The 27,610-nt window shown below is 34.6% G+C and overlaps 1 protein-coding gene and 1 long non-coding RNA gene across 2 annotated transcripts in view; both read right to left on the reverse strand.

Annotated features, from left to right (window-relative positions):
* Positions 1-5,435: 5,435 nt before the first annotated feature.
* LOC144899514 (uncharacterized) lies at positions 5,436-9,692 on the reverse strand. The gene is made up of 2 exons (XR_013627662.1): positions 7,604-9,692; positions 5,436-6,963 (listed from the first exon to the last, which is right to left on the reverse strand). It is a non-coding gene; the product is annotated as an uncharacterized LOC144899514 (long non-coding RNA).
* A 2,203-nt stretch (positions 9,693-11,895) lies between these two features.
* The window catches only part of ext1b (exostosin glycosyltransferase 1b), a 151,685-nt gene continuing 135,970 nt past the window's right edge, over positions 11,896-27,610 (reverse strand). Inside the window, exons 8-11 of the mRNA XM_058047653.2 lie at positions 23,749-23,838; positions 14,971-15,131; positions 14,690-14,861; positions 11,896-13,150 (exon numbers count right to left, since the gene is read on the reverse strand). Of these exons, the coding sequence (XP_057903636.2) occupies positions 12,965-13,150; positions 14,690-14,861; positions 14,971-15,131; positions 23,749-23,838 (609 nt within the window). The 3' untranslated portion in view covers positions 11,896-12,964. The remainder of the gene's footprint in view (positions 13,151-14,689; positions 14,862-14,970; positions 15,132-23,748; positions 23,839-27,610) is intronic.

Below are 27,610 nucleotides of genomic sequence, written 5' to 3' on the forward strand. Positions count from 1 at the left end.
GCCAGGAGATATAAAGATAAAAAATGGATGGATTGAAATAATATACCCCTGAAAAATAATTTTAATAATTTTAAATGATTTAAAGGGGAACTGCACTTTTTTGGGGGGGAATTTTGCCCATCATTCACAATCCTTATGTGAAACATGAACACATTTTCTTCCCCTTTTCTGTGTATTATAGCATGAGAAAACAAGTTAATATAAGCAAGGTAACAATGCACGTTATTGGCATACACTTATTTCGACTATGAAGCCCTCCAAAAAAAAACCCTGGAACAACGTTACATGGTTTGATATCTCTTGTTGAGTCTTTGTAGCGAAATGGAGAGCTGTGAATGACGCCGAGACCAGCGGTTAGCGAGGCATCATGTTAATCCGCCAGATTAAAAATAGTTTTTCATGTTAGCTGCTACAATAATAATATCGCTGTAGCTTGGTTAATATGCAAGTCACTTATGTAAATGGGAATGTTGGTGTTTTTTTGGAGGTTTTTTTGAGGGCAAAATAGGCATTTCCCATGACGTCCATTGTTAGCTAGCTCAAATTAACTAGTATTCTTGTGTTATAATGTCCCCTTTAAATGTACAGTAGAGCCTCCGTTGGTGTACACAACACTTACCATGTATTTCCGTGTAACACTGTTTTTTTGGAGTTTTTTGTGAGGGCCAAATAACCATTTCCCATGACGTTTGTTGTTAGCTAGCTCAAATTAACTAGTTTTCTCCTGTTATAATGTCCCCTTTAAGTGTGCAGTAGAACCTCCGTTGGTGTACACCTTACTTACCATGTCTTTCCGTGTATGTCGTGGAACACTGTTGGTGATTTTTGGGAGTTTTTTGTGAGGGCCAAATAGGCATTTCCCATGACGTCCGTTGTTAGCTAACTCAAATTAACTAGTATTCTCGTGTTATAATGTCCCCTTTAAATGTACAGTAGAACCTCTGTTGGTGTACACAACACTTACCATGTCTTTCCGTGTATGTCGTGGAACACTGTTGGTGTTTTTTTTTAGTTTTTTGTGAGGGCAAAATAGGCATTTGCCATGACGTCCATTGTTAGCTAGCTCAGATTAACAATTTTTCTCGTGTTAAATATTACCAAATTTAACCAAAAGTTCCACTTTATTAACTTCAGTTATTCTTTATTTGGCTTCTTTGTTTCATAGTTATTGTCTTTTACGACAGATCAACTCCTTTCAGAACCCGCTTGACAATTACAGATTAATTAACAGATTAATCTTGTTTCTATTATTAGCATATAGGGAAGTGTACCAATGTAAACAAATGAGAGTAAACTGGAATGGGTTTAATTCAGTGTTTCCAATATACCAAACCCATATTTCCCATCTAATCATGTAGTGAATAGTGGGTCGTGACCCCCCCCGCCCCCACAAGGTGCCTTGACTCCCTTTTTAAATATGAAATATTTGACAAGAACTGACGTTTCTACCTAATTTTTGAGGGTGTCATCTCCATCATACGTATCAGCTTACAGAAGCTCGAGTTAAAAAATAAAAAATAAAAACAATTTGTGGGTCCCACAGCCAAACCAGTTGAAAACCACTGTGACGTAAAAGCAAAAAAAAAACCCCACAAAGAAATGTGAGTCATTGCCTATTAATCATCCATATACTGTCTGGTCCTCATGTATACACACACACATATATCAGTGTCTGATATGGTTATGTTCTATAAAGCAGGCACAGACCTTGTATCTATTTATTCCCACACCATTGTTCCCAACAAAGGAGTACAGGGGCAATATTTGAAGCAGAAAAAAAAAAGAAAACGTGATTAATAAACCTCCCTTTCAGTGGTGTTATTATGTTCCAGAGGGCATGGCAGCATGCAGGGACCGTTATTACTGTACAAATGCGTGCTCATATTCGGCATCAGACAGCGGTCAGACGAGGAACACGTGTTTGTGCAACATTGAAAAAAAAAAATGTGGGACTCATTTGTTTATAATACTCTTCCAACCGCAAACAATTACAGTATACTCACTGGCTACAACGTTAGATAAACAATCTAATGACATCCGACTGTGGAATTTCTCATTAGAATAAAACTCGGCAGAGAGCAGAATAATTGAATAATATATATATATATATATATACCGTATTTTCCGGACTATAAGTTACACTTTTTTTTCATAGGTTGGCTGTTCCTGCGACTTATAAATGAAAAAACTGTTTATATGTATGTGTTAATATTTTTCGTGTATCTGAATAAGCATTGTGTTAGCATATATTACACCTATTCAGCCTGTTCTCTATTCTTTTATTATTGTTAGAACTTGCCTTCCAAGATGACGTAATGTCTGTTTTGGTCAAGTAGTTTTGTTAAAATAAAATTACATAAAATAAATTATCCACAAAAAAATGCGACTTATACTCCAGTGCGACTTATGTATTTTTTTTATTCTACTTAATTATGCATTTTTGGCCTTGTGGCGACTTATACTCCGGAGCGACTTATAATCCGGAAAATACGGTATATATATATATATATTGATGTAACATTGTTTAAAAAGTAAACCACGGGGTCCACATTGACGTAAAAACTATTTAGGATGTGCATGTAAACATAGGCTGAGATGGCGATTTGGTATTATTATTATTTTTTTTTTTTTTGTTGCATGTGTGTTCTGCTTAAATTGTGGCAGGAATAAAAGAAGCTATGGCTTTTAGCTCAATACGGAACAAAAAAAAAACAAACAAAAAGTAAACAATTGATTGAATCCTTACTAGGAAATAAAGCTCTATTTCGCTTTTCTGTGCATTGTAGCACAAGAAAATTAGTTAATATGAGCTAGCTAACAAAAACAGATGTCATATTTTGATGCTATATGAGTGTTCATTTACATAACTGACTTGTATATAAAGCTACAGCGATATTATTATTATTGTTGCGGCTAACATTAAAGGGTCGAAATAGGTATATCCCATTATGTGCATTGTTAACTAGCTCATATTAACTTGTTTTCTTGCGTTATAATGTAAAAAAAAAAGTGCACTTCCCCTTTAAATATGGCAGGCTTTCTATGGATTTTGATGATTTTGACTGATTTTTCACACTTCCCCTTTAAATATGGCAGGCTTTCTATGGATTTTGATGATTTTGACTGATTTTTCAAGACACTAGCAGCTTGCTGTCAGCTGCAATGTTCTTGAAGTGGCTGCTTTATTTATCAGTACAAAAGAATACTTAATTGAAGATACCAATACCACATTCATTTGTTGAGGAATTTGCATAACGTCCCTCACCTTTGGGTGCAAAGTGCACATTTGGATTGCACTACTTAAAGTAAATAATTCATCATATCAAGCTATACCATCCTGGTTTTTGTATTGTATAGTCTTTGTACTCATTGATCATTTATTCTTAACTAATTCTTATTCCTAATGCACGTCTCAGCGTGGATAATAATATGAAAACATGAACATGTAGAGGTTGGCTTTGTGCAAACTCAACTTGAACCGAGTCTGCGGTTTATTGGTGTTGATTATTTTATATACATCAATCTCTCTAGTGATGTAGATTAAAACTCGGGCTCAGACTGTGTCAGGGCCAAGATAGTCATTCAGCTGCACTGCGCCGGTGTGACCTCATAGGACCCTAAAACTGCTGGAGCATATTTTTAAAGCTAAACAGACTGAGAGGCTTTTGATTGTGTGCAGGAACAACGTGTACTTTGGGATCCAAATGAGGAACCCTGCAGGATGAGGAACACTGGTCGGTTTTTGCTGCTAGAGTACCTCTAAATTTAAATACGACAGTGAGAAATACGAATAGTGAGAAAAATACAAGTAAATTTATGCTATATAATATACAATAATTATACAAAAATGTTGTGTTGTTCAAACCAGAACCAAAACAATTATATCTTATATAAAATGCAATACATTTTGAATAAAATAGAAAGAATACAACATAAGATTTGCATATTTACAAATAGTGAGAAAATTTAAGTAAATTTATGCTGTATAGTATACAATAATTATACAAAAAAAATTGTTTTGTTCAAACCAGAAAAAAATTATTTCTTATATGAAAAGCAATACATTTTGAATAAAATAGAAAGAATACAACATAAGATTTGCATATTTACAAATAGTGAGAAAAATACAAGTAAATTTATGCTATATAGTATACAATAATTATACAAAAATTTTGTGTTGTTCAAACCAGAAAAAAAATTATATCTTATATGAAAAGCAATACATTTTGAATGAAATAGAAGAAAAACAACACAAGATTTGCATATTTACAAATAGTGAGAAAATTTAAGTAAATTTATGCTATATAGTATACAATAATTATACAAAAATTTTGTGTTGTTCTAACCAGAACCAAAACAATTATATCTTATATGAAATGCAATACATTTTGAATAAAATAGAAAAAATACAACGTAAGATTTGCATATTTACAAATAGTGAAAAAAATACAAGTAAATTTATGCCATATAGTATACAATAATTATACAAAACCTTTGTGTTGTTATTTTCCTAAAAACTATACACTAATCCTTCGTTTATCACTGTGATAAGTGAATTAATCAAGAAAAGATTTTTGGAGTTTGAGCATAGAAAACCCGTTTATGAGTTTCAAATACAGTTTTTAATCATGATTAGAGATGTATAAACATAAAATAGCACCCCTATAGTCACGCTTACACTGTATACTCGGTATTCTTTGTTTACTTATTCTAAACTGCACTTTTTTTGGGAGGGGGATTTTGCCCATCAAACACAATCCCTATGTGAGACATGAACGTATGTATTTCTCTTTTCTGTGCGTTCTAAAGATATCGAAACAGATAAAAACAGATACTTACTATTCTGCTATTGAGTCGGTGTCAACATTGCTCCATTTGTATTACATTAACCAAGCGACAACAACAGCAACTGTTATTATTATTATTATTATTAACAACATTGTTACGCTGATCAAATTATGGTACTGGTGTACTGACACTGTCTCTTTTTACCTGTGCTGTCTTCTTGTCTCACATAAGGACTGTGGATGATGGGCAAAATTCCAAAAGAGTGCAGTTTTCCTTTAAGAAAGTGTCCGTTTGAAACACACAGTGGGGCCGAAGGTCAAAGAAGAAAATTAGTAGTTTTTTACTTACCACTTCCACACAGAATGAGAGGGGAACCTTAACTTTACATTACTGATACCTAGTGACCAGAATGCTACAACTAAGTAACTTTTTGGCTAATAATAGGCCATAGTCCTACCACAAAAAAGCCATCAATTATAATAAATAAAACAAAAAATGTGATTTTAGTGAGGGACTAATGTTCGAACCCCGATATAACAAGAAGTCATTGAATTATTTTTTTATAAAATGTGTTTTTTGTTAATATTTCGGAACAGATTCCAGTCCTCCGTTTGTCGTTCGTTATAAAGTAGACCAGTGAGACACGGTTATGGTCAAATGAGTTTTATTATAAATCATTCTTACAAAATCAGCATTTATCTTCTATCTCATCTGTGACCTTTTAGAAAAGTCTTGAGTGGGGAAAGAGGGAGGAGAAGAAGGCATCAGGACAATCCGTATTATTTCAGCTTCTGTCGAGTCATGTGATGATAAATAATCCAAAACATAGTCATGCACGCATGGTTGTCGTGGTAACGGTGTGCAAACACACAAAAAAGGTTGTTTTTTTTTTTGTTAGTTTTTTTGTCGTGCGGTGCGTAGAGATAAGTCCACAACAGAACGTTCCTCGGCGGTTCGAGAACTCACGTTGACAAAAAGGCACAAATGAACAAGATAAACACGAATTGTCTGTCACATTTTCGTTTTTTTTTTGGGAAGACCTTCCACAACATTAAATTCACAATTTTTAAACTTGCATAATACATCGTTTTTTTTTTTTTTGGTCCGCACCCAATGGGATGATGACAAAGCGCTTTTGGCAGAGGTTTTTTCGATGTGCCAAGCTGCGTGCCACCACGTCTCATTATCATTATCACATGTGCTAGCTAAGTGTTAGCACAGCTTGGCACAACGTCTCCATCTGCTGCAGACGTTTATTGTTCTCCGTCTCCCTTTTTATCGCGGGGTTTAAGCGATTGGACTCCCGTCGAGAGCCAGGATGGTGCAGCCCAATCCAATTTTAGATCAATGGCGTATGCGAACATTGTTAACTTAAAAACTTACAAATGTTGCACTTTGCAGTAAAGTGGATGTTTGCGGTCCAACTTTTTAGAGTACAGTAACCCCCTCGTTTCTCGTGGCTCACTGATTCCAGACGCGACTGTGATAAGTGAATTTCCAAAAAGTAGCACTCCTTAATTCTAAACGGAATATGTTTGTAGTTAGAGCATAAAAAAAACTGTTTATGACCTTCTAAATTTTTTTTTTTAACATTAGAGCCCTCTAGACATGAAATAACACCCCTATAGTCACCTTTACAGTCCGATTACCTAATACTGTAGACATGATAGAAGAAATGAAGACATAAATAAGACTTGTGCTGCTGTAAATGCCTTCCGGTGTTCGGGTAGCTGAGTGGTGTGCGCACAGGAAGTGATGTTTTTATGAGGGATTATTGTGTTTGTGTGTCTCACCAAACATTACTGTAATATTGTTTTATAGTACTTTTAGAGTACAGTAACCCCTCTCACTGATTGGTGAAACCTGTTTATGACCTTTTTTTAACATTAGAGCCCTCTAGACATGAAATAACACCCCTATAGTCACCTTTACATTCCGATCACCCAATACTGTAGACATAATATAAGAAATGAAGACATAAATAAGACTTGTGCTTATGTAAATGCCTTCTGCGGTTAGGGTAGCTGAGTGGTGGGCGCACAGGAAGTGATGTTTTTATTAGGGATTATTGTGCCTGTGACCAATTCCAGTGTTTGTGTCTCACCAAACATTACAGTAATATTACTTTTATACTACTTTTAGAGTACAGTAACCCCTCTTACTGATTGATGAAACCTGTTTATGACCTTTTTTTTAACATTAGAGCCCTCTAGACATGAAATAACACCCCTATAGTCACCTTTACATACCAATCACCCAATACTGTAGACATAATATAAGAAATGAAGACATAAATAAGACTTGTGCTCATGTAAATGCCTTCTGCGGTTAGGGTAGCTGAGTGGTGGGCGCACAGGAAGTGATGTTTTTATTAGGGATTATTGTGCCTGTGACCAATTCCGGTGTTTGTGTCTCACCAAACATTACAGTAATATTGTTTTTATAGTACTTTTAGAGTACAGCAAGCCCTCTCACTGATTGGTGAAACCTGTTTATGACCTTCTAAATCAGTTTTTTTTTTAACATTAGAGCCCTCTAGACATGAAATAACACCCCTATAGTCACCTTTACAGTCAAATCACCCAATACTGTAGACACGATAGAAGAAATGAAGACATAAATAAGACTTGTTCTTATGGAAATGCCTTCCGGGGATAGGGTAGCTGAGTGGTGGGCGCACAGGAAGTGATGTTTTTTATTACGGATTATTGTGCCTGTGACCAATTCCGGTGTTTGTATCTCACCAAACATTACAGTAATATTACTTTTATAGTACTTTTAGAGTACAGTAACCCCTCTCACTGATTGATGAAACCTGTTTATGACCTTCTAAATCTGTTTTTTTTAACATTAGAGCCCTCTAGACATGAAATAACACCCCTATAGTCACTTTTACAGTCCGATTACCCAATAATGTAGACATGATAGAAGAAATTAAGTGTTTATGTTTAAGTGTTAAGTGTTTGAATCCCGTATTTGTTCATTTAGCTGTTTTTATGCTTAATTATGTAACATTTGTTTTGATTTTTTTTTTTTACTCAAATAAGCTATATTCAATTATCAAAAAGCAGAATTTATTAATTTATATATTTCTGAACAACCGTGATAGTGAAGCCACAGGATTTGAACCAAGGGAGTACTGTATCTACTATGTGGTATCCACTGCAAATGACTTAACACTACCGATATTACTCTGAATTTGTATGAACAACAATCGAGTACCTACAGTCAAGCGTCATTCATGCTCTAGGGGCTGCATGAGTGCTGCCAGTTAAGGGGTAAAAAAAACCCCAATGCAAACCCAAAATGGATTATTGGCACGTGACATACAACTTCATACATGAACTCCCCCTCAGCAATGCCAGTACAGCGTCACCTCATAGAGTACACAGTAAAAAAAAAAAAAATAAATAAATATGGTTATGTACAGTGCAGTCAATTATGATTTTTATCTGCAAAGCTGAGGGAAATGTACTTGACTTGATAACCTCCAACTTAAATCAGACATTGAAACGTTTGATGGTAAAATAATAGCACAAATAGTAGGAAACGGATGCTGAAAAAAAGTGCTTAAGATCAACACTTTGTTGCAACATTTCAGTCAAACCATGAAACCAAATTGGGGGGGTGAGGGATGGGGGGGGGGGGTACATGACATTCAGAATGTAAGAAATAAAAGTAGGACTTTTGAGCTTTTATGATATAAAACTTGTAGTATGATATTGAAAACATCTCATTTCCTGTTTGGGTTTGACACTAATACTTTAGGGATTGTCTGTCAATGCAAATATACAGTAGAACTTCAACAGTTTAACACCATTCATATGAATACATATGTGTTGTATATAGCGTTTTTTTTTTTTAAATATCGGGGAAAAAAAAAATTCCGATATCGCATTTTTACCCTGATATCGGGCTGATAATTATCAGACATCCCTAGTCATGAGGAGTATAGTTTCTGTAGATGGTGAGATGTGAGGTTCCACTGTACTTATTTTTTAGTTTTTTTTGTATTTTGGCTATTTGTTTTCTTTGCAGTGTGACTTACTTCACATGATGCAAAAAGGCTGTGTCTCAAATGGAATACTGTACTTTAATTAGTTTACAGTTATTCTTAAAAATAACCCACCATGGGACCAAAAAAAGTTGTACGAAAAGTAAAAAAAAAAAAAAAAAAAAGCAATTGTAATGATCGAATTTGCCAACAAACACACTCACTGGCCTTGCATTCTTAAAAATAACCCACCGTGGGACCAACAAAAGTTGTACGAAAAGTAAAAAAAAATCTAATTTGTCAACAAACACACTCACTGGCCTTGCATTCTTAAAAATAACCCACCATGGGACCAAAAAAAGTAAAAAAAAAAAAAAAAAAAGTAAAAAAAAAAAGCAATTGTAATTTATTGACGGTCCCTAGAATAATTATTACTATGCATGTACACTTATTCTCTATAAAATTTATTTTTGTTCATATTTTTGGGTGCCAGGAACAAACCAATAGGATTTCCTAGGGAACGTTTTCCTCGGCTTTGGTGGAACATTTTAGCCTTGGTTGTCATTAAGCATTGCAAGTAACAAAGTAGTCGGTTTAGTACCGTTTTATTCCGCGATATCGAATTTGTCAACAAACACACTCACCGGCCTTGCATTCTTAAAAATAACCCACCATGGGACCAAAAAAAATTAAATAAAAAAAAAGCAATTGTAATTTATTGACGGTCCCTAGAATAATTATTACTATGCATGTACACTTAATTATTCTCTATAAAATTTATTTTTGCTCATATTTTTGGGTGCCAGGAACAAACCAATAGGATTTCCTTGGTGGAACATTTTTGCCTTGGTTGTCATTAAGCATTGCAAGTAACAAAGTAGTTAGCCTTTTACCGTTTTGCTATATCGAATTTGCCCGCCTTGCATTATTAAAAATAACCCAACATGGGACCAAATAAATTTGTACGAAAATTAAAAAAACATAAAAAACCAAAACAACCCAATTGTAATTTATTGACGGTCCCTAGAGACAAATATCCAACATCCAAAATGAAACTAACTTGTCTGCACGGCGGGTGGCTGGGGAGTCGAATGTAGCCCCAAGTTATGAACGTGATACGTGGTGGAAACCGATATTATCCAATCTTCGGATTGTCATATTAATAATTAATGTGCATTTAAACTTAATTATTCTCTATAAAAAGTATTTTTGCTCATATTTTTGGGTGCCAGGAACAAACCAATAGGATTTTCCAGGGAACATTTGCCGAGCGGATTACAGTAATCCCTCGCCACTTCCAATTTTGTGGCTTCACTATCACGGTTTTTCAAAATATATTAATAAATCATGCTGTTACCTGGGGCCTACAGTATTATTAGTACAAAAAAATATGCATATTTAAGCCAATCAAGCCAAAGAATTTACCAAGCATAAAAAACACAAAAATAGAAATATAAGGCATTCAGAAGATGCATTTAAAGACAAGTTGTGATATGTGACTAACTAGATGTCAGTAATGTTACATTAATGAGACAGTAGCCACTCCAGGAAGTACGCGATAGAACAGGAAGTAAAAAAGGAAGAACTAACACATTCATTTTCGACCGCTTATCCTCACGAGGGTCGCAGGGCGGGGGTGCTGGAGCCTATCCCAGCTGTCTTGGGGCAAGAGGCGGGGTACCCCCTGGACTGGTTGCCAGCCAGCCAATCACAGGGCACATATAGACAAACAACCATTCACACTCACATTCATACCTATGGACAATTTGGAGTCGCTAATTAACCTAGCATGTTTTTTGGAATGTGGGAGTACCCGGAGAAAACACCCACACAAGATGGCCGAGGGTGGAATCGAACTCGGGTCTCCTAGCTGTGTTGCCTGAGCGCTAACCACTCATCCACGGTAACACATGAGTCGATATTATGGCGACTATATTGGTGAATATAAGTGTAAAGGTGACTATAGGGTTGTTATTTCATGTCTAGAGGTCTCTAATATGGTTAAAAAGCATATTTAGAAGGCGGCAAACAAATCTTCGGAAATTCACTTATCACAGTCGGGTGTGAAACCAATTAACCGTGATAAATGAGGGATTACTGTAATGACCAAATGGCGATATTTACCCGCTTCCTTGTCACTCACGCACTTAAGTGTACCGCAGCTAAGTGTAAGTACACAAGTACACACTTGAGACACAGCCTTCATTTTTGTTCCCCGTTTGATTTTCCTCCTTGTAGCATCCGTTACCTTTTTATGGCACAAAAAAAACTTCTGATTGCACGTCTGACAGAAAGGCCGCTAATAGCGTGTTGCTTTCATTCAAGTGTCTGAGTGGACGTCCCCCTCCCCCCTCCCCCGTACCCCCCTCAAATGATCAATAGCCACGTTTACATGGACCCAAATATTCCAATTCCAATCAGGTTATTTGCTCAAACGGAAAGAATGTAACCTTTGTATACACCTCATTCCGAAAGAAAAGTGCCAATCCGAATGAATATATAATCAGATTCCCAAGGGTGGAATATTCCTTTCCCCAATCCGATTGAGGTATCTTGTACCCGCTCAATCGGAAAGTTGTCAGACTGCGTTCTTTTTCTTCTTCTGTTGTTTATTGGCGGTTGGCAAGCAGCTTTCGTGTGCATTAGCGCCATCTGTGGAACAGAATCTAAACCCTTCTATACGCCATTCACAAGTCCACTTTTATTAAAAAAAAGAAAATACATATCTATATAAAACATGTGCCGAGCTTAATTATTAAAATATTAGCAAGATTGAACTTTATCTTTTCCTGTTCCCGGGTAGCGTTCTTTCAGCGAATGCTGAGATATGACGTAACACGCAGAACGAGACGTTCTTCGATTTAAAAAAAAAAAAAAAAAAAAAAATGGAGGCGAGCAATCGGCACTGGACTGCTGCGGAAAGTTTGTTTTGGATTCAAACTAAATTTCAAGACTGGACGAAGGAAAAACTGGGAATACTATGAGGATAATATGAGGAGTAGCATATTTCAATTTAAAAAAATATTTTTTCAAATATTAAAAAAAAAAATTTTTTCTAATATTTTTATATGCTTTTTTAATTTTATTATTTATTTTATATTATTTATTAGTCACACTATATATATATATATATATAATTTATTTTTTTTAAATATGCTACTCATAATATTATGAGTTTATTCCCTTGTGAGGATAAGCGTTCGAAAATTAATGAATGAACAAATGAATATTATGAATACGGAGTTATTCCAACAAGTGGAAAAAAAAAACGGAGGAAGTCGGTATCACGTGATGTTGGTGTTTACGCTTTACTGGGCATGCCCCGTTGATTATAGCGGCGCATGTAAACACGCGATTGGAATATTCCTTTCCATGTATACCATTGCTTTCGGAAAGATCCCATTTGGAAAAAGAGAAAAACTCCTCATGTAAACGTGGCTAATGTCAACAACGTGTGCCGGGATGCTATATAATATCGACAATAAGTGTACGTTAAAAGCATGGTCGGTGTGTACCACAATTGAAAACAAGCGCACCTCGGTGTCTCCCAACTAATAAAGGCAAGCAGAATGTGCAATAAATAACTTTAAAAAAAAAAAAATGGCACTCCAAGGAAATGCTTATAAAAGACCAGCTGGGATGCTGAGGTTGAGAGAAAAAAAAAGACACAGGAAGTACAGTAGGAGGATGATTTAAAAAAAAAAAAAAAACACATTAAGGCAAGGGGAAGTTGTGAATGCGTGACGATAGCTGAGAATATGAGAAATATGGGCTGCTTTTATGCTAAAAGCTAACTTCCGATTCCATAAAAAATGGATGACGCTCCAACCATTCCAACCCTTGGATAACAGCTGATTTGTACAAAAATCAAACCAGGCGATAAAGCAGCACGGGTCGGCTTTTGGGACGGCGGTGGTGAGTCCGGTATCGGGTCCTGATGCGGGGGTGAGTTGCCGGGGGTAACCAGACAAAAACACACACCTTCCCCTCTTGTAATGTCTTGTAACGCTAGCAGGATAGTCAAGGTCGTCCACAAAAAAAAAAAATAATCGGAGTTTGTGGTTCTTCTTCGTCTTTGCCGCCCCCCCCCCAAAAAAAAAAAAAAAAAAAAAAAAATTCTGCATGTGCGTTCATGCTCAGACGGCATCGGCGTCTCGCACCTCCCACCCAACCCGGGCGGGGTCAGAGCCTCTCGATGTCCCTGTATTTCTTACGCAGGATGGAGACCTGGTCCTTGAACAGGACAGGATCCAGTCTCATCTGGGAGCGGACCAGCGGCATCGAGCCAAACCAGCTGGCAAACTTGTTCATGCACGTCTGCCGTTGGGCAAAGTGGTCCGGGTCGGCCCAGCGAGACGCTCTGGATGACTGCAGGGGAGGCAAAATGGAGTCAGGTGACCACGGGGGCTGGGGGGATGTTTGTGGGGAAATTTTTAACATTATTTTTTTTCATATTAGATATTAGACTTTTTTGTTTTTATTTCTATTTTTACACATTTTTGATGCGATAGTTTTTTCCCCCACAAAGAATTATTTTCAATAATTTAAATTATTATAATTATATTTTTATGTCATTTTATGACTTTTTATAATTTAATATTTAATCTTTTTTTACATGACTGTGTAATATCCTTGCATATTATGCATATTTACAAATATGTCTAATTTAGTTTTTGTCTATGAATTTACCACCTTTTTATTTTATTTTATTTTACTTTAGTTTTATTTATGTTTAGTTTTATTTGTTTTAACGCTTTAGTAGTATGATACTGTAGTTTTTCTTCCATCAGACAAATGTGTATTTTGAAAAAAATATATTCATTTTAATATAGTATGTCATTTTATATGACTTTTTATATTTTAGTATTGAATCTTTTTTTACGTGTGAGTAATATCCTTGCTTATGTATATTTACAAATATGTTGAATTTAGTTGTCTACGAATTTACCACCTTTTTTAGTTTTATTTATGTTTTGTTTGTGTTTATGTTTAGTTTTATTTGTTTTTTTTACTTTTTAGTAGTATGATACTGTAGTTTTTCTTCCATCAGACATATATGTATTTTGAAAAAAATATATTCATTTTAATATAGTATGTCATTTTATGACTTTTTATATTTTATATTTTAGTATTTAATCTTTTTTGACGTGACTAATATCCTTGCTTATGCATATTTGCAAATATGTCTAATTTAGTTGTTGTCTACGAATTTACCACCTGTTTGTTTTATTTATGTTTTGTTTATGTTTAGTTTTATTTATGTTTTTTTTACTTTTACTTTCACTTTTTTATACTTTAGTAGTATAATATACTGTAGTTTTTCTTCCATCAGACAAATATGTATTGTGAAAAAAATATATCCATTTTAAATTAATTTTTTGTGTTTATGTTTAGTTTTATTTATGTTTTTTTTTTTTACTTTTTAGTAGTATAATTGAGTAATTTACTGTAGTTTTTCTTCCATCGGACAAATATGTATTTTGAAAAAATATATCAATTTTAAATTCATTTTTTGTGTTTTTGTTTTTTTTTTTAACTTTTTAGTAGTATAATTGAGTAATTTACTGTAGTTTTTCTTCCATCAGACAAATATGTATTTTGAAAAAATATATCAACTTTAAACTCATTGTCATATAGTTTAAATATTACATTTATTGTCAATTTTATTGGAGTCACATTGGAAGAACATGCTTGTTTTTTTTCCACAAATGGATAACATTTTATTTATTTACAATGAAATGTAAATAAATGTGTTTTTAAAACATTTTATTGGTGTGTTTTTTTTTCACAAAATATTTTAAAATGTTTTTTTTTTGTAAATAATTTTTCAAATGATATTTTTACATTTCTGTTTTTCCAATACATTTGACTCCAGAAGATCATGTATCATGGCTGCGTGTGTCTCACCTGTCCCATCATGGTCTCCTTGTACTGTTTCTTCTGTGTGACCTTGATGGGAGGTAACTTGGTGACGGCAGAGACCAGGAAGTTCATCAGGATGTCCTCGCAGTTGGCCAGTTGATCCACCATGCTCTTCAGACTGGAGGGCAGGTAGTTGGTGTACAGGTAGTGGTAATACCTGCAAGACAAGCCTCCTGGTTAAAAAAAGACGGTACCAGTACAGGATGCTACAGTACTACCACATCAGGAAACAAAGGGATACCATAAAAGATGCTATTGGATGGTACCTGTGGTATATGGCGGCGCCCGTCAGAACCATTGAATAGTCATTGGTCCACTTGGATGTGTAACCCCAACGCTCCTTGTTGCTGTCCCAGAAGTGGCTGCGTGCAGGATAGCCCACGATGCGTTCAGGAAAACTCTGCCATACGGTGAAGGCAAAGTCCACCTGCACACATTTGGGAGATAAAAGCCTTTTCATTGACTTCATATTTCATCTTTTAGGTCCATTCATTGCGGGGGCATAAAAAAACAACACCGCTGAGTTAATGAAATGCACCAATGATAAAATAGCAAAGGGAAAGATGGAGGATCTAAAAGGAATTGCACACTGGGGCATTCAGGTGGATAGTTTTTTGCAGTTTTTTTTTCAACTTGCTTCTAATGCACTTTTCTGGTCAAAAAAACACGGGAAACCTCACACACGCTCAACAGGGGACCCATAAGCATCCAAAAATGGCATAAAATGCCAGATTTTCAATGTGGTGATTTTTGGAAAAAAACGTAAGGGGTTAGTATGTCGTTTTTTTTTCATTTTTTTCAACTTGCTAGTAAAGCACTTTTCTGTCAAAAATAAAAGTGGAAACCTCACACACGCTCAACAGGGGACCCAGAAGCATCCAAAAATGATATAAAATGCCAGATTTTGAATTTGGTGATTTTTGAAAAAAACGTAAGGGGTTAGTATGTTGTTTTTTTCATTTTTTTCAACTTGCTTTTAAAGCACTTTTCTGTCAAAAATAAAAGTGGAAACCTCACACACACACTCAACAGGGGACCCACAAGCATCCAAAAATGGCATAAAATGCCAGATTTTGAATTTGGTGATTTTTGAAAAAAACGTAAGGGGTTAGTATGTCGTTTTTTTTTCATTTTTTTCAACTTGCTAGTAAAGCACTTTTCTGTCAAAAATAAAAGTGGAAACCTCACACACGCTCAACAGGGGACCCAGAAGCATCCAAAAATGATATAAAATGCCAGATTTTGAATTTGGTGATTTTTGAAAAAAACGTAAGGGGTTAGTATGTCGTTTTTTTCATTTTTTTCAACTTGCTTTTAAAGCACTTTTCTGTCAAAAATTAAAGTGGAAACCTCACACACACTCAACAGGGGACCCAGAAGCATCCAAAAATGGCATCAAATGCCAGATTTTGAATTTGGTGATTTTTGAAAAAAACGTAAGGGGTTAGTATGTCGTTTTTTTCATTTTTTTCAACTTGCTTTTAAAGCACTTTTCTGTCAAAAATAAAAGTGGAAACCTCACACACACTCAACAGGGGACCCAGAAGCATCCAAAAATGGCATAAAATGCCAGATTTTGAATTTGGTGATTTTTGAAAAAAACGTAAGGGGTTAGTATGTTGTTTTTTTCATTTTTTCAACTTGCTTTTAAAGCACTTTTCTGTCAAAAATAAAAGTGAAAACCTCACACACGCTCAACAGGGGACCCAGAAGCATCCAAAAATGGCATAAAATGCCAGATTTTCAATGTGGTGACTTTTGGAAAAAAACCTAAGGGGTTAGTATGTCGTTTTTTTTTCATTTTTTTCAACTTGCTAGTAAAGCACTTTTCTGTCAAAAATAAAAGTGAAAACCTCCCACACGCTCAACAGGGGACCCAGAAGCATCCAAAAATGATATAAAATGCCAGATTTTGAATTTGGTGATTTTTGAAAAAAACGTAAGGGGTTAGTATGTCGTTTTTTTCATTTTTTTCAACTTGCTTTTAAAGCACTTTTCTGTCAAAAATAAAAGTGGAAACCTCACACACACTCAACAGGGGACCCAGAAGCATCCAAAAATGATATAAAATGCCAGATTTTGAATTTGGTGATTTTTGAAAAAAACGTAAGGGGTTAGTATGCCGTTTTTTTCATTTTTTTCAACTTGCTTTTAAAGCACTTTTCTGGTCAAAAAACACGGGAAACCTCACACACGCTCAACAGGGGACCCAGAAGCATGCAAAAATGGCATAAAATGCCAGATTTTGAATTTGGTGATTTTTGAAAAAAACGTAAGGGGTTAGTATGTCGTTTTTTTTCAGTTTTTTCAACTTGCTTTTAAAGCACTTTTCTGTCAAAAATAAAAGTGGAAACCTCACACACACTCAACAAGGGACCCAGAAGCATCCAAAAATGGCATAAAATGCCAGGTTTTGAATTTGGTGATTTTTGAAAAAAACGTAAGAGGTTAGCATGTCGTTTTTTTCATTTTTTCAACTTGCTTTTAAAGCACTTTTCTGTCAAAAATAAAAGTGGAAACCTCACACACACTCAACAGGGGACCCAGAAGCATCCAAAAATGGCATCAAATGCCAAAGTTAGATTTTGGTGATTTTTGAAAAAAACGTAAGGGGTTAGTATGTTGTTTTTTTCATTTTTTCAACTTGCTTCTAAAGCACTTTTCTGTCAAAAAAAAAAAATGAAAACCTCACACACGCTCAACAGGGGACCCAGAAGCATCCAAAAATGATATAAAATGCCAGATTTTGAATTTGGTGATTTTTTAAAAAAACGTAAGGGGTTAGTATGTTGTTTTTTTCATTTTTTTCAACTTGCTTTTAAAGCACGTTTCTGGTCAAAAAACACGGGAAACCTCACACACACTCAACAGGGGACCCAGAAGCATCCAAAAATGGCATAAAATGCCAGATTTTGAATTTGGTGATTTTTGGAAAAAAACGTAAGGGGTTAGTTAGTATGTCGTTTTTTTTCCTTTTTTGTCAACTTGCTTTTAAAGCACTTTTCTGTCAAAAAAGAAAGTGGAAACCTCACACACGCTCAACAGGGGACCCAGAAGCATCCAAAAATGGCATAAAATGCCAGATTTTGAATTTGGTGATTTTTGAAAAAAACGTAAGGGGTTAGTATGTCGTTTTTTTCATTTTTTTCAACTTGCTTTTAAAGCACTTTTCTGTCAAAAATAAAAGTGGAAACCTCACACACACTCAACAGGGGACCCAGAAGCATCCAAAAATGGCATAAAATGACAGATTTTGAATTTGGTGATTTTTGAAAAAAACGTAAGGGGTTTGTATGTCGTTTTTTTTTCATTTTTTCAACTTGCTTTTAAAGCACTTTTCTGTCAACAATAAAAGTGGAAACCTCACACACACTCAACAGGGGACCCAGAAGCATCCAAAAATGGCATAAAATGCCAGATTTTCAATGTGGTGATTTTTGGAAAAAAACCTAAGGGGTTAGTATGTCGTTTTTTTTTTCATTTTTTTCAACTTGCTAGTAAAGCACTTTTCTGTCAAAAATAAAAGTGGAAACCTCACACACGCTCAACAGGGGACCCAGAAGCATCCAAAAATGATATAAAATGCCAGATTTTGAATTTGGTGATTTTTGAAAAAAAACGTAAGGGGTTAGTATGTCGTTTTTTTCATTTTTTTCAACTTGCTTTTAAAGCACTTTTCTGTCAAAAATAAAAGTGGAAACCTCACACACACTCAACAGGGGACCCAGAAGCATCCAAAAATGGCATAAAATGACAGATTTTGAATTTGGTGATTTTTGAAAAAAACGTAAGGGGTTTGTATGTCGTTTTTTTTTCATTTTTTCAACTTGCTTTTAAAGCACTTTTCTGTCAACAATAAAAGTGGAAACCTCACACACACTCAACAGGGGACCCAGAAGCATCCAAAAATGATATAAAATGCCAGATTTTGAATTTGGTGATTTTTGAAAAAACGTAAGGGGTTTGTATGTCGTTTTTTTCATTTTTTCAACTTGCTTTTAAAGCACTTTTCTGTCAAAAATAAAAGTGGAAACCTCACACACACTCAACAGGGGACCCAGAAGCATCCAAAAATGGCATAAAATGCCATATTTTCAATTTGGTGATTTTTGGAAAAAAACGTAAGGGGTTAGTATGTCGTTTTTTTCAGTTTTTTCAACTTGCTTTTAAAGCACTTTTCTGTCAAAAATAAAAGTGGAAACCTCACACACACTCAACAGGGGACCCAGAAGCATCCAAAAATGGCATCAAATGCCAAAGTTGGATTTTGGTGATTTTTGAAAAAAACGTAAGGGGTTAGTATGTTGTTTTTTTCATTTTTTCAACTTGCTTTTAAAGCACTTTTCTGTCAAAAATAAAAGTGGAAACCTCACACACACTCAACAGGGGACCCACAAGCATCCAAAAATGGCATCAAATGCCAAAGTTAGATTTTGGTGATTTTTTAAAAAAACGTAAGGGGTTAGTATGTCATTTTTTTCATTTTTTCAACTTGCTTTTAAAGCACTTTTCTGTCAAAAATAAAAGTGGAAACCTCACACACACTCAACAGGGGACCCAGAAGCATCCAAAAATGATATAAAATGCCAGATTTTAAATTTGGTGATTTTTGGAAAAAACGTAAGGGGTTAGTATGTCGTTTTTTTCAGTTTTTTCAACTTGCTTTTAAAGCACTTTTCTGTCAAAAATAAAAGTGGAAACCTCACACACACTCAACAGGGGACCCAGAAGCATCCAAAAATGGCATAAAATGCCAGGTTTTGAATTTGGTGATTTTTGAAAAAAACGTAAGGGGTTAGTATGTCGTTTTTTTCATTTTTTTCAACTTGCTTTTAAAGCACTTTTCTGTCAAAAATAAAAGTGGAAACCTCACACACACTCAACAGGGGACCCAGAAGCATCCAAAAATGATATAAAATGCCAGATTTTGAATTTGGTGATTTTTGAAAAAAACGTAAGGGGTTAGTATGTTGTTTTTTTCATTTTTTTCAACTTGCTTTTAAAGCACTTTTCTGTCAAAAATAAAAGTGGAAACCTCACACACACTCAACAGGGGACCCAGAAGCATCCAAAAATGATATAAAATGCCAGATTTTGAATTTGGTGATTTTTGAAAAAAACGTAAGGGGTTAGTATGTTGTTTTTTTCATTTTTTCAACTTGCTTTTAAAGCACTTTTCTGTCAAAAATAAAAGTGGAAACCTCACACACACTCAACAGGGGACCCAGAAGCATCCAAAAATGATATAAAATGCCAGATTTTAAATTTGGTGATTTTTGGAAAAAACGTAAGGGGTTAGTATGTCGTTTTTTTCAACTTGCTTTTAAAGCACTTTTCTGTCAAAAATAAAAGTGGAAACCTCACACACACTCAACAGGGGACCCAGAAGCATCCAAAAATGATATAAAATGCCAGATTTTGAATTTGGTGATTTTTGAAAAAAACGTAAGGGTTTAGTATGTTGTTTTTTTCATTTTTTCAACTTGCTTTTAAAGCACTTTTCTGTCAAAAATAAAAGTGGAAACCTCACACACGCTCAACAGGGGACCCAGAAGCATCCAAAAATGATATAAAATGCCAGATTTTGAATTTGGTGATTTTTGAAAAAAACGTAAGAGGTTATTAGTATGTTGTTTTTTTCATTTTTTCAACTTGCTTTTAAAGCACTTTTCTGTCAAAAATAAAAGTGAAAACCTCACACACGCTCAACAGGGGACCCAGAAGCATCCAAAAATGACATAAAATGCCAGATTTTGAATTTGGTGATTTTTTGAAAAAAACGTAAGGGGTTAGTATGTCGTTTTTTTTCATTTTTTCAACTTGCTTTTAAAGCACTTTTCTGTCAAAAATAAAAGTGGAAACCTCACACACACTCAACAGGGGACCCAGAAGCATCCAAAAATGATATAAAATGCCAGATTTTGAATTTGGTGATTTTTGAAAAAAACGTAAGAGGTTATTAGTATGTTGTTTTTTTCATTTTTTCAACTTGCTTTTAAAGCACTTTTCTGTCAAAAATAAAAGTGAAAACCTCACACACGCTCAACAGGGGACCCAGAAGCATCCAAAAATGACATAAAATGCCAGATTTTGAATTTGGTGATTTTTTGAAAAAAACGTAAGGGGTTAGTATGTCGTTTTTTTTCATTTTTTCAACTTGCTTTTAAAGCACTTTTCTGTCAAAAATAAAAGTGGAAACCTCACACACACTCAACAGGGGACCCAGAAGCATCCAAAAATGATATAAAATGCCAGATTTTGAATTTGGTGATTTTTGAAAAAAACGTAAGGGGTTAGTATGTTGTTTTTTTTCATTTTTTCAACTTGCTTTTAAAGCACTTTTCTGTCAAAAATAAAAGTGGAAACCTCACACACACTCAACAGGGGACCCAGAAGCATCCAAAAATGATATAAAATGCCAGATTTTAAATTTGGTGATTTTTGGAAAAAACGTAAGGGGTTAGTATGTCGTTTTTTTCAGTTTTTTCAACTTGCTTTTAAAGCACTTTTCTGTCAAAAATAAAAGTGGAAACCTCACACACACTCAACAGGGGACCCAGAAGCATCCAAAAATGGCATCAAATGCCAAAGTTAGATTTTGGTGATTTTTGAAAAAAACGTAAGAGGTTATTAGTATGTTGTTTTTTTCATTTTTTCAACTTGCTTTTAAAGCACTTTTCTGTCAAAAATAAAAGTGAAAACCTCACACACGCTCAACAGGGGACCCAGAAGCATCCAAAAATGACATAAAATGCCAGATTTTGAATTTGGTGATTTTTGAAAAAAACGTAAGGGGTTAGTATGTTGTTTTTTTCATTTTTTCAACTTGCTTTTAAAGCACTTTTCTGTCAAAAATAAAAGTGGAAACCTCACACACGCTCAACAGGGGACCCAGAAGCATCCAAAAATGATATAAAATGCCAGATTTTGAATTTGGTGATTTTTGAAAAAAACGTAAGGGGTTAGTATGTCGTTTTTTTCATTTTTTTCAACTTGCTTTTAAAGCACTTTTCTGTCAAAAATAAAAGTGGAAACCTCACACACACTCAACAGGGGACCCAGAAGCATCCAAAAATGGCATAAAATGCCAGGTTTTGAATTTGGTGATTTTTGAAAAAAACGTAAGGGGTTATAGTATGTCGTTTTTTTCATTTTTTTCAACTTGCTTTTAAAGCACTTTTCTGTCAAAAATAAAAGTGGAAACCTCACACACACTCAACAGGGGACCCAGAAGCATCCAAAAATGGCATAAAATGCCAGGTTTTGAATTTGGTGATTTTTGAAAAAAACGTAAGGGGTTAGTATGTTGTTTTTTTCATTTTTTCAACTTGCTTTTAAAGCACTTTTCTGTCAAAAATAAAAGTGAAAACCTCACACACGCTCAACAGGGGACCCAGAAGCATCCAAAAATGATATAAAATGCCAGATTTTGAATTTGGTGATTTTTGAAAAAAACGTCAGGGGTTAGTATGTCGTTTTTTTTCATTTTTTCAACTTGCTTTTAAAGCACTTTTCTGTCAAAAATAAAAGTGGAAACCTCACACACACTCAACAGGGGACCCAGAAGCATCCAAAAATGATATAAAATGCCAGATTTTAAATTTGGTGATTTTTGGAAAAAACGTAAGGGGTTAGTATGTCGTTTTTTTCATTTTTTTTCAACTTGCTTTTAAAGCACTTTTCTGTCAAAAATAAAAGTGGAAACCTCACACACGCTCAACAGGGGACCCAGAAGCATCCAAAAATGATATAAAATGCCAGATTTTGAATTTGGTGATTTTTGAAAAAAACGTAAGGGGTTAGTATGTTGTTTTTTTCATTTTTTCAACTTGCTTTTAAAGCACTTTTCTGTCAAAAATAAAAGTGGAAACCTCACACACGCTCAACAGGGGACCCAGAAGCATCCAAAAATGATATAAAATGCCAGATTTTGAATTTGGTGATTTTTGAAAAAAACGTAAGGGGTTAGTATGTCGTTTTTTTCATTTTTTTCAACTTGCTTTTAAAGCACTTTTCTGTCAAAAATAAAAGTGGAAACCTCACACACACTCAACAGGGGACCCAGAAGCATCCAAAAATGGCATCAAATGCCAAAGTTAGATTTTGGTGATTTTTGAAAAAAACGTAAGAGGTTATTAGTATGTTGTTTTTTTCATTTTTTCAACTTGCTTTTAAAGCACTTTTCTGTCAAAAATAAAAGTGAAAACCTCACACACGCTCAACAGGGGACCCAGAAGCATCCAAAAATGACATAAAATGCCAGATTTTGAATTTGGTGATTTTTGAAAAAAACGTAAGGGGTTAGTATGTCGTTTTTTTTCATTTTTTCAACTTGCTTTTAAAGCACTTTTCTGTCAAAAATAAAAGTGGAAACCTCACACACACTCAACAGGGGACCCAGAAGCATCCAAAAATGATATAAAATGCCAGATTTTGAATTTGGTGATTTTTGAAAAAAACGTAAGGGGTTAGTATGTCGTTTTTTTCATTTTTTTCAACTTGCTTTTAAAGCACTTTTCTGTCAAAAATAAAAGTGGAAACCTCACACACACTCAACAGGGGACCCAGAAGCATCCAAAAATGGCATAAAATGACAGATTTTGAATTTGGTGATTTTTGAAAAAAACGTAAGGGGTTAGTATGTCGTTTTTTTTCCAGTTTGTTTCAACTTTCTTATGTGTCAAATCAAATAATTCATCAGCAGCATCCCCTCTGTGCTACATTAGATATGTGCACACTAAAGCATCCCATCACAGAATGCTGCAATAGAAGTCTTTGGATTGACACATCATATCATCATCTGATCAAACTACAAGCGGGAGATATCCTACCAGCAAAGGAAACCAAAAGAAAGAGTGTTTTCTTGGTTTACCCACAAGGTCACTGTGACCTTAAGAGTCAGACACCGGGGATGTCAAGAAAGGGAAAGGATTACAGGGGGCTTGAGGAGGAGATTTTGAAGCAATTTTCTAAATAAAAAGTTGTGAGGAACACCTTGGAATGAGAAATGGAAGTGAATCCTGTTTTGGAATATGACAACACACCTCTGTGGTGGACAACACCGTGTCTTCATCCAGGCTGAGGACGGCGTCCGTCACGATGGTGTCGTAGGGGAAGAAGCGGCTGCTCATCACCTGCAGAGGGCGAACATTTCGGAGACATATGTCAAGGACTAAAGTATACCAAGCAAAAACTTTATTTTTTTTAACTGAGCACAGACAACCTTCTAAATACGGCTTTTAACATGATTAGAGCTCTCTAGATATGAAATAACACCCCTATAATCACATTTACATTGGTATTACCAATTTAGTAGACATAATAAGAGAACATAAGACATCTTAGACTTAAATAAGAATAAAAGAGAGCATGTTTGGTGTAGTTTTAAGTCGACCACAAGGTGGCGGAAATGTGAAAATTGTAAATAGTTCATGATGTAATATTTGTACAAAAAAAAAATATTTTCATGTAATGTCTTCTTTTCCGGAACTATAACTACTAAACTAGAAAACACCCCAATAGTGTTCTGTGCTGCAATGTTCTCCCTGTTTACGACAATGATAGAACGCTGATACGGTGTTCCATTATCAGTCCTGACTCATCTTTCTCGTTGGAATCAATAAACACACAGGAATGCAACCGGATACAACATGAGTCATGTGGACAACATCTGGCACAAACATATGTCATTTCTTTTCCCACTCCCTATCACCCACTCTTGGAAGCAATACACATAAAAAAAAACAATAGGTCCACTTGCACAACATTAACAAAAAAAAAATTCTTGTTTTTAACTCATTCAATCCCAGCCATGTTTAAAAAAAAATCCCTACCTACCATTTTAGATGATTTTGACACATAGAATATTGTGTTCAATAGCTATATGAACATGGATCATACCAAAAGAAAGATTAAACGGCCGTCTTTCATCACAAAGATGGTTTATTTCTACCTTCTTTTTTAGTAATCAGCAGTAGGACATCGATAAGTTTCAGGAAAATATCAGTTCCCGACTAAAAAAAAAAGGTTCGATAGCTATATGAACATGGATCATACCAAAAGAAAAATTAAACGCCCTTCTTACAACACAAAGATGGTTTATTTCTACCTTCTTTTATAGTAATCAGCAGTAGGACATCGATAAGTTTCAGGAAAATATCAGTTCCCGACTAAAAAAAAAAAAAAGTGTTTGATAGCTATATGAACATGGATCATACCAAAAGAAAAATTAAACGCCCTTCTTACAACACAAAGATGGTTTATTTCTACCTTCTTTTTTAGTAATCAGCAGTAGGACATCGATAAGTTTCAGGAAAATATCAGTTCCCGACTAAAAAAAAAAAAAAAAGTGTTCAATAGCTAGTATATGAACATGGATCATACCAAAAGAAAGATTAAACGGCCGTCTTTCATCACAAATATGGTTTACTTCTACCTTCTTTTTTAGTAATCAGCAGTAGGACATCGATAATTTTCAGGAAAATATCAGTTCCCGACTAAAAAAAAAAAGTGTTCGATAGCTATATGAACATGGATCATACCAAAAGAAAAATTAAACGCCCTTCTTACAACACTAAGATGGTTTATTTCTACCTTCTTTTTTAGTAATCAGCAGTAGGACATCAATAAGTTTCAGGAAAATATCAGTTCCCGACTAAAAAAAAAAAAGTGTTCGATAGCTATATGAACATGGATCATACCAAAAGAAAAATTAAACGCCCTTCTTACAACACAAAGATGGTTTATTTCTACCTTCTTTTTTAGTAATCAGCAGTAGGACATCGATAAGTTTCAGGAAAATATCAGTTCCTGACTAAAAAAAAAAAAAAAAGTGTTCAATAGCTATATGAACATGGATCATACCAAAAGAAAGATTAAACGGCCGTCTTTCATCACAAATATGGTTTACTTCTACCTTCTTTTTTAGTAATCAGCAGTAGGACATCGATAATTTTCAGGAAAATATCAGTTCCCGACTAAAAAAAAAAAGTGTTCGATAGCTATATGAACATGGATCATACCAAAAGAAAAATTAAACGCCCTTCTTACAACACAAAGATGGTTTATTTCTACCTTCTTTTTTAGTAATCAGCAGTAGGACATCGATAATTTTCAGGAAAATATCAGTTCCCGACTAAAAAAAAAAAAGTGTTCGATAGCTATATGAACATGGATCATACCAAAAGAAAGATTAAACGGCCGTCTTTCATCACAAAGATGGTTCACTTCTACCTTCTTTTTTAGTAATCAGCAGTAGGACATCGATAAGTTTCAGGAAAATATCAGTTCCCGACTAAAAAAAAAAAAAGTGTTCGATAGCTATATGAACATGGATCATACCAAAAGAAAGATTAAACGGCCGTCTTTCATCCCAAAGATGGTTTATTTCTACCTTCTTTTTTAGTAATCAGCAGTAGGACATCGATAAGTTTCAGGAAAATATCAGTTCCCGACTAAAAAAAAAAGGGTTCGATAGCTATATGAACATGGATCATACCAAAAGAAAAATTAAACGCCCTTCTTACAACACAAAGATGGTTTATTTCTACCTTCTTTTTTAGTAATCAGCAGTAGGACATCGATAAGTTTCAGGAAAATATCACTTCCCGACTATAAAAAAAAGTGTTCGATAGCTATATGAACATGGATCATACCAAAAGAAAGATTAAACGGCCGTCTTTCACCACAAATATGGTTTACTTCTACCTTCTTTTTTAGTAATCAGCAGTAGGACATCGATAAGTTTCAGGAAAATATCAGTTCCCGACTAAAAAAAAAAAAAAAGTGTTCGATAGTTATATGAACATGGATCATACCAAAAGAAAAATTAAACGCCCTTCTTACAACACAAAGATGGTTTATTTCTACCTTCTTTTTTAGTAATCAGCAGTACGACATCGATAAGTTTCAGGAAAATATCAGTTCCCGACTAAAAAAACAAAGTGTTCGATAGCTATATAAACATGGATCATACCAAAAGAAAGATTAAACGGCCGTCTTTCACCACAAATATGGTTTACTTCTACCTTCTTTTTTAGTAATCAGCAGTAGGACATCGATAAGTTTCAGGAAAATATCAGTTCCCGACTAAAAAAAAAAAAAAGTGTTCGATAGTTATATGAACATGGATCATACCAAAAGAAAAATTAAACGCCCTTCTTACAACACAAAGATGGTTTATTTCTACCTTCTTTTTTAGTAATCAGCAGTAGGACATCGATAAGTTTCAGGAAAATATCAGTTCCCGACTAAAAAAAAAAAAGACTTCCACTTAACTTTACCTTTCAACTGGAAACAAATATCCAAACAACTATAAACTATACCAAAAAAGGGTTGTTTTATTTCAAAATAATTTACGTACAAAAATAACACTATGGACTGTTTATTATTTTCATATTTGGAAATGAACTGTATGTGTTCACGCATGCCGTGGGCACAAGTTAAAATTTCCATACAATGCCGTCTGGACACACACAAAAAAAAAGAATTAATTAAAAATTAAATTAGAAACTAAAAGAATTAAAACAGTGACATCTGGACACAAAAAAATAATAATTAAAAATTAAATGAAAAAATTAATAAAATTAAAACAGTGACATCTTTTAGTCTGCACTTTTTACCTCTTGCACCAAAAAAATGTAAAAGACGTATAAATATGTATAAATTAGTACTGTAATACTTTTTTTTGTTTTTTTTTAATTCACAAATGGACCCCGGGCCGCACTTTAGACACCGCCATCATTGACCACCATTGTTGAAACTTTCTGAACATTTTACCATGCCTATTTTCACTTTCCTTTTTTTTTTTTTTGCCACACTGCAAGCAGAGGAGTCTGCCTCATGCCTGCGAGACATAACGAAGGGCAAAAAGTAAACAAAAACAACAAATTCCTCCGCGTAACTAGC

This window comes from Doryrhamphus excisus, linkage group LG7 (genome assembly GCF_037039965.1).
Source record: "Doryrhamphus excisus strain RoL-2023G ecotype Guam linkage group LG7, RoL_Dexc_Guam_v1.1, whole genome shotgun sequence".
In the NCBI taxonomy this organism is placed as follows: Eukaryota; Metazoa; Chordata; class Actinopteri; order Syngnathiformes; family Syngnathidae; genus Doryrhamphus; species Doryrhamphus excisus.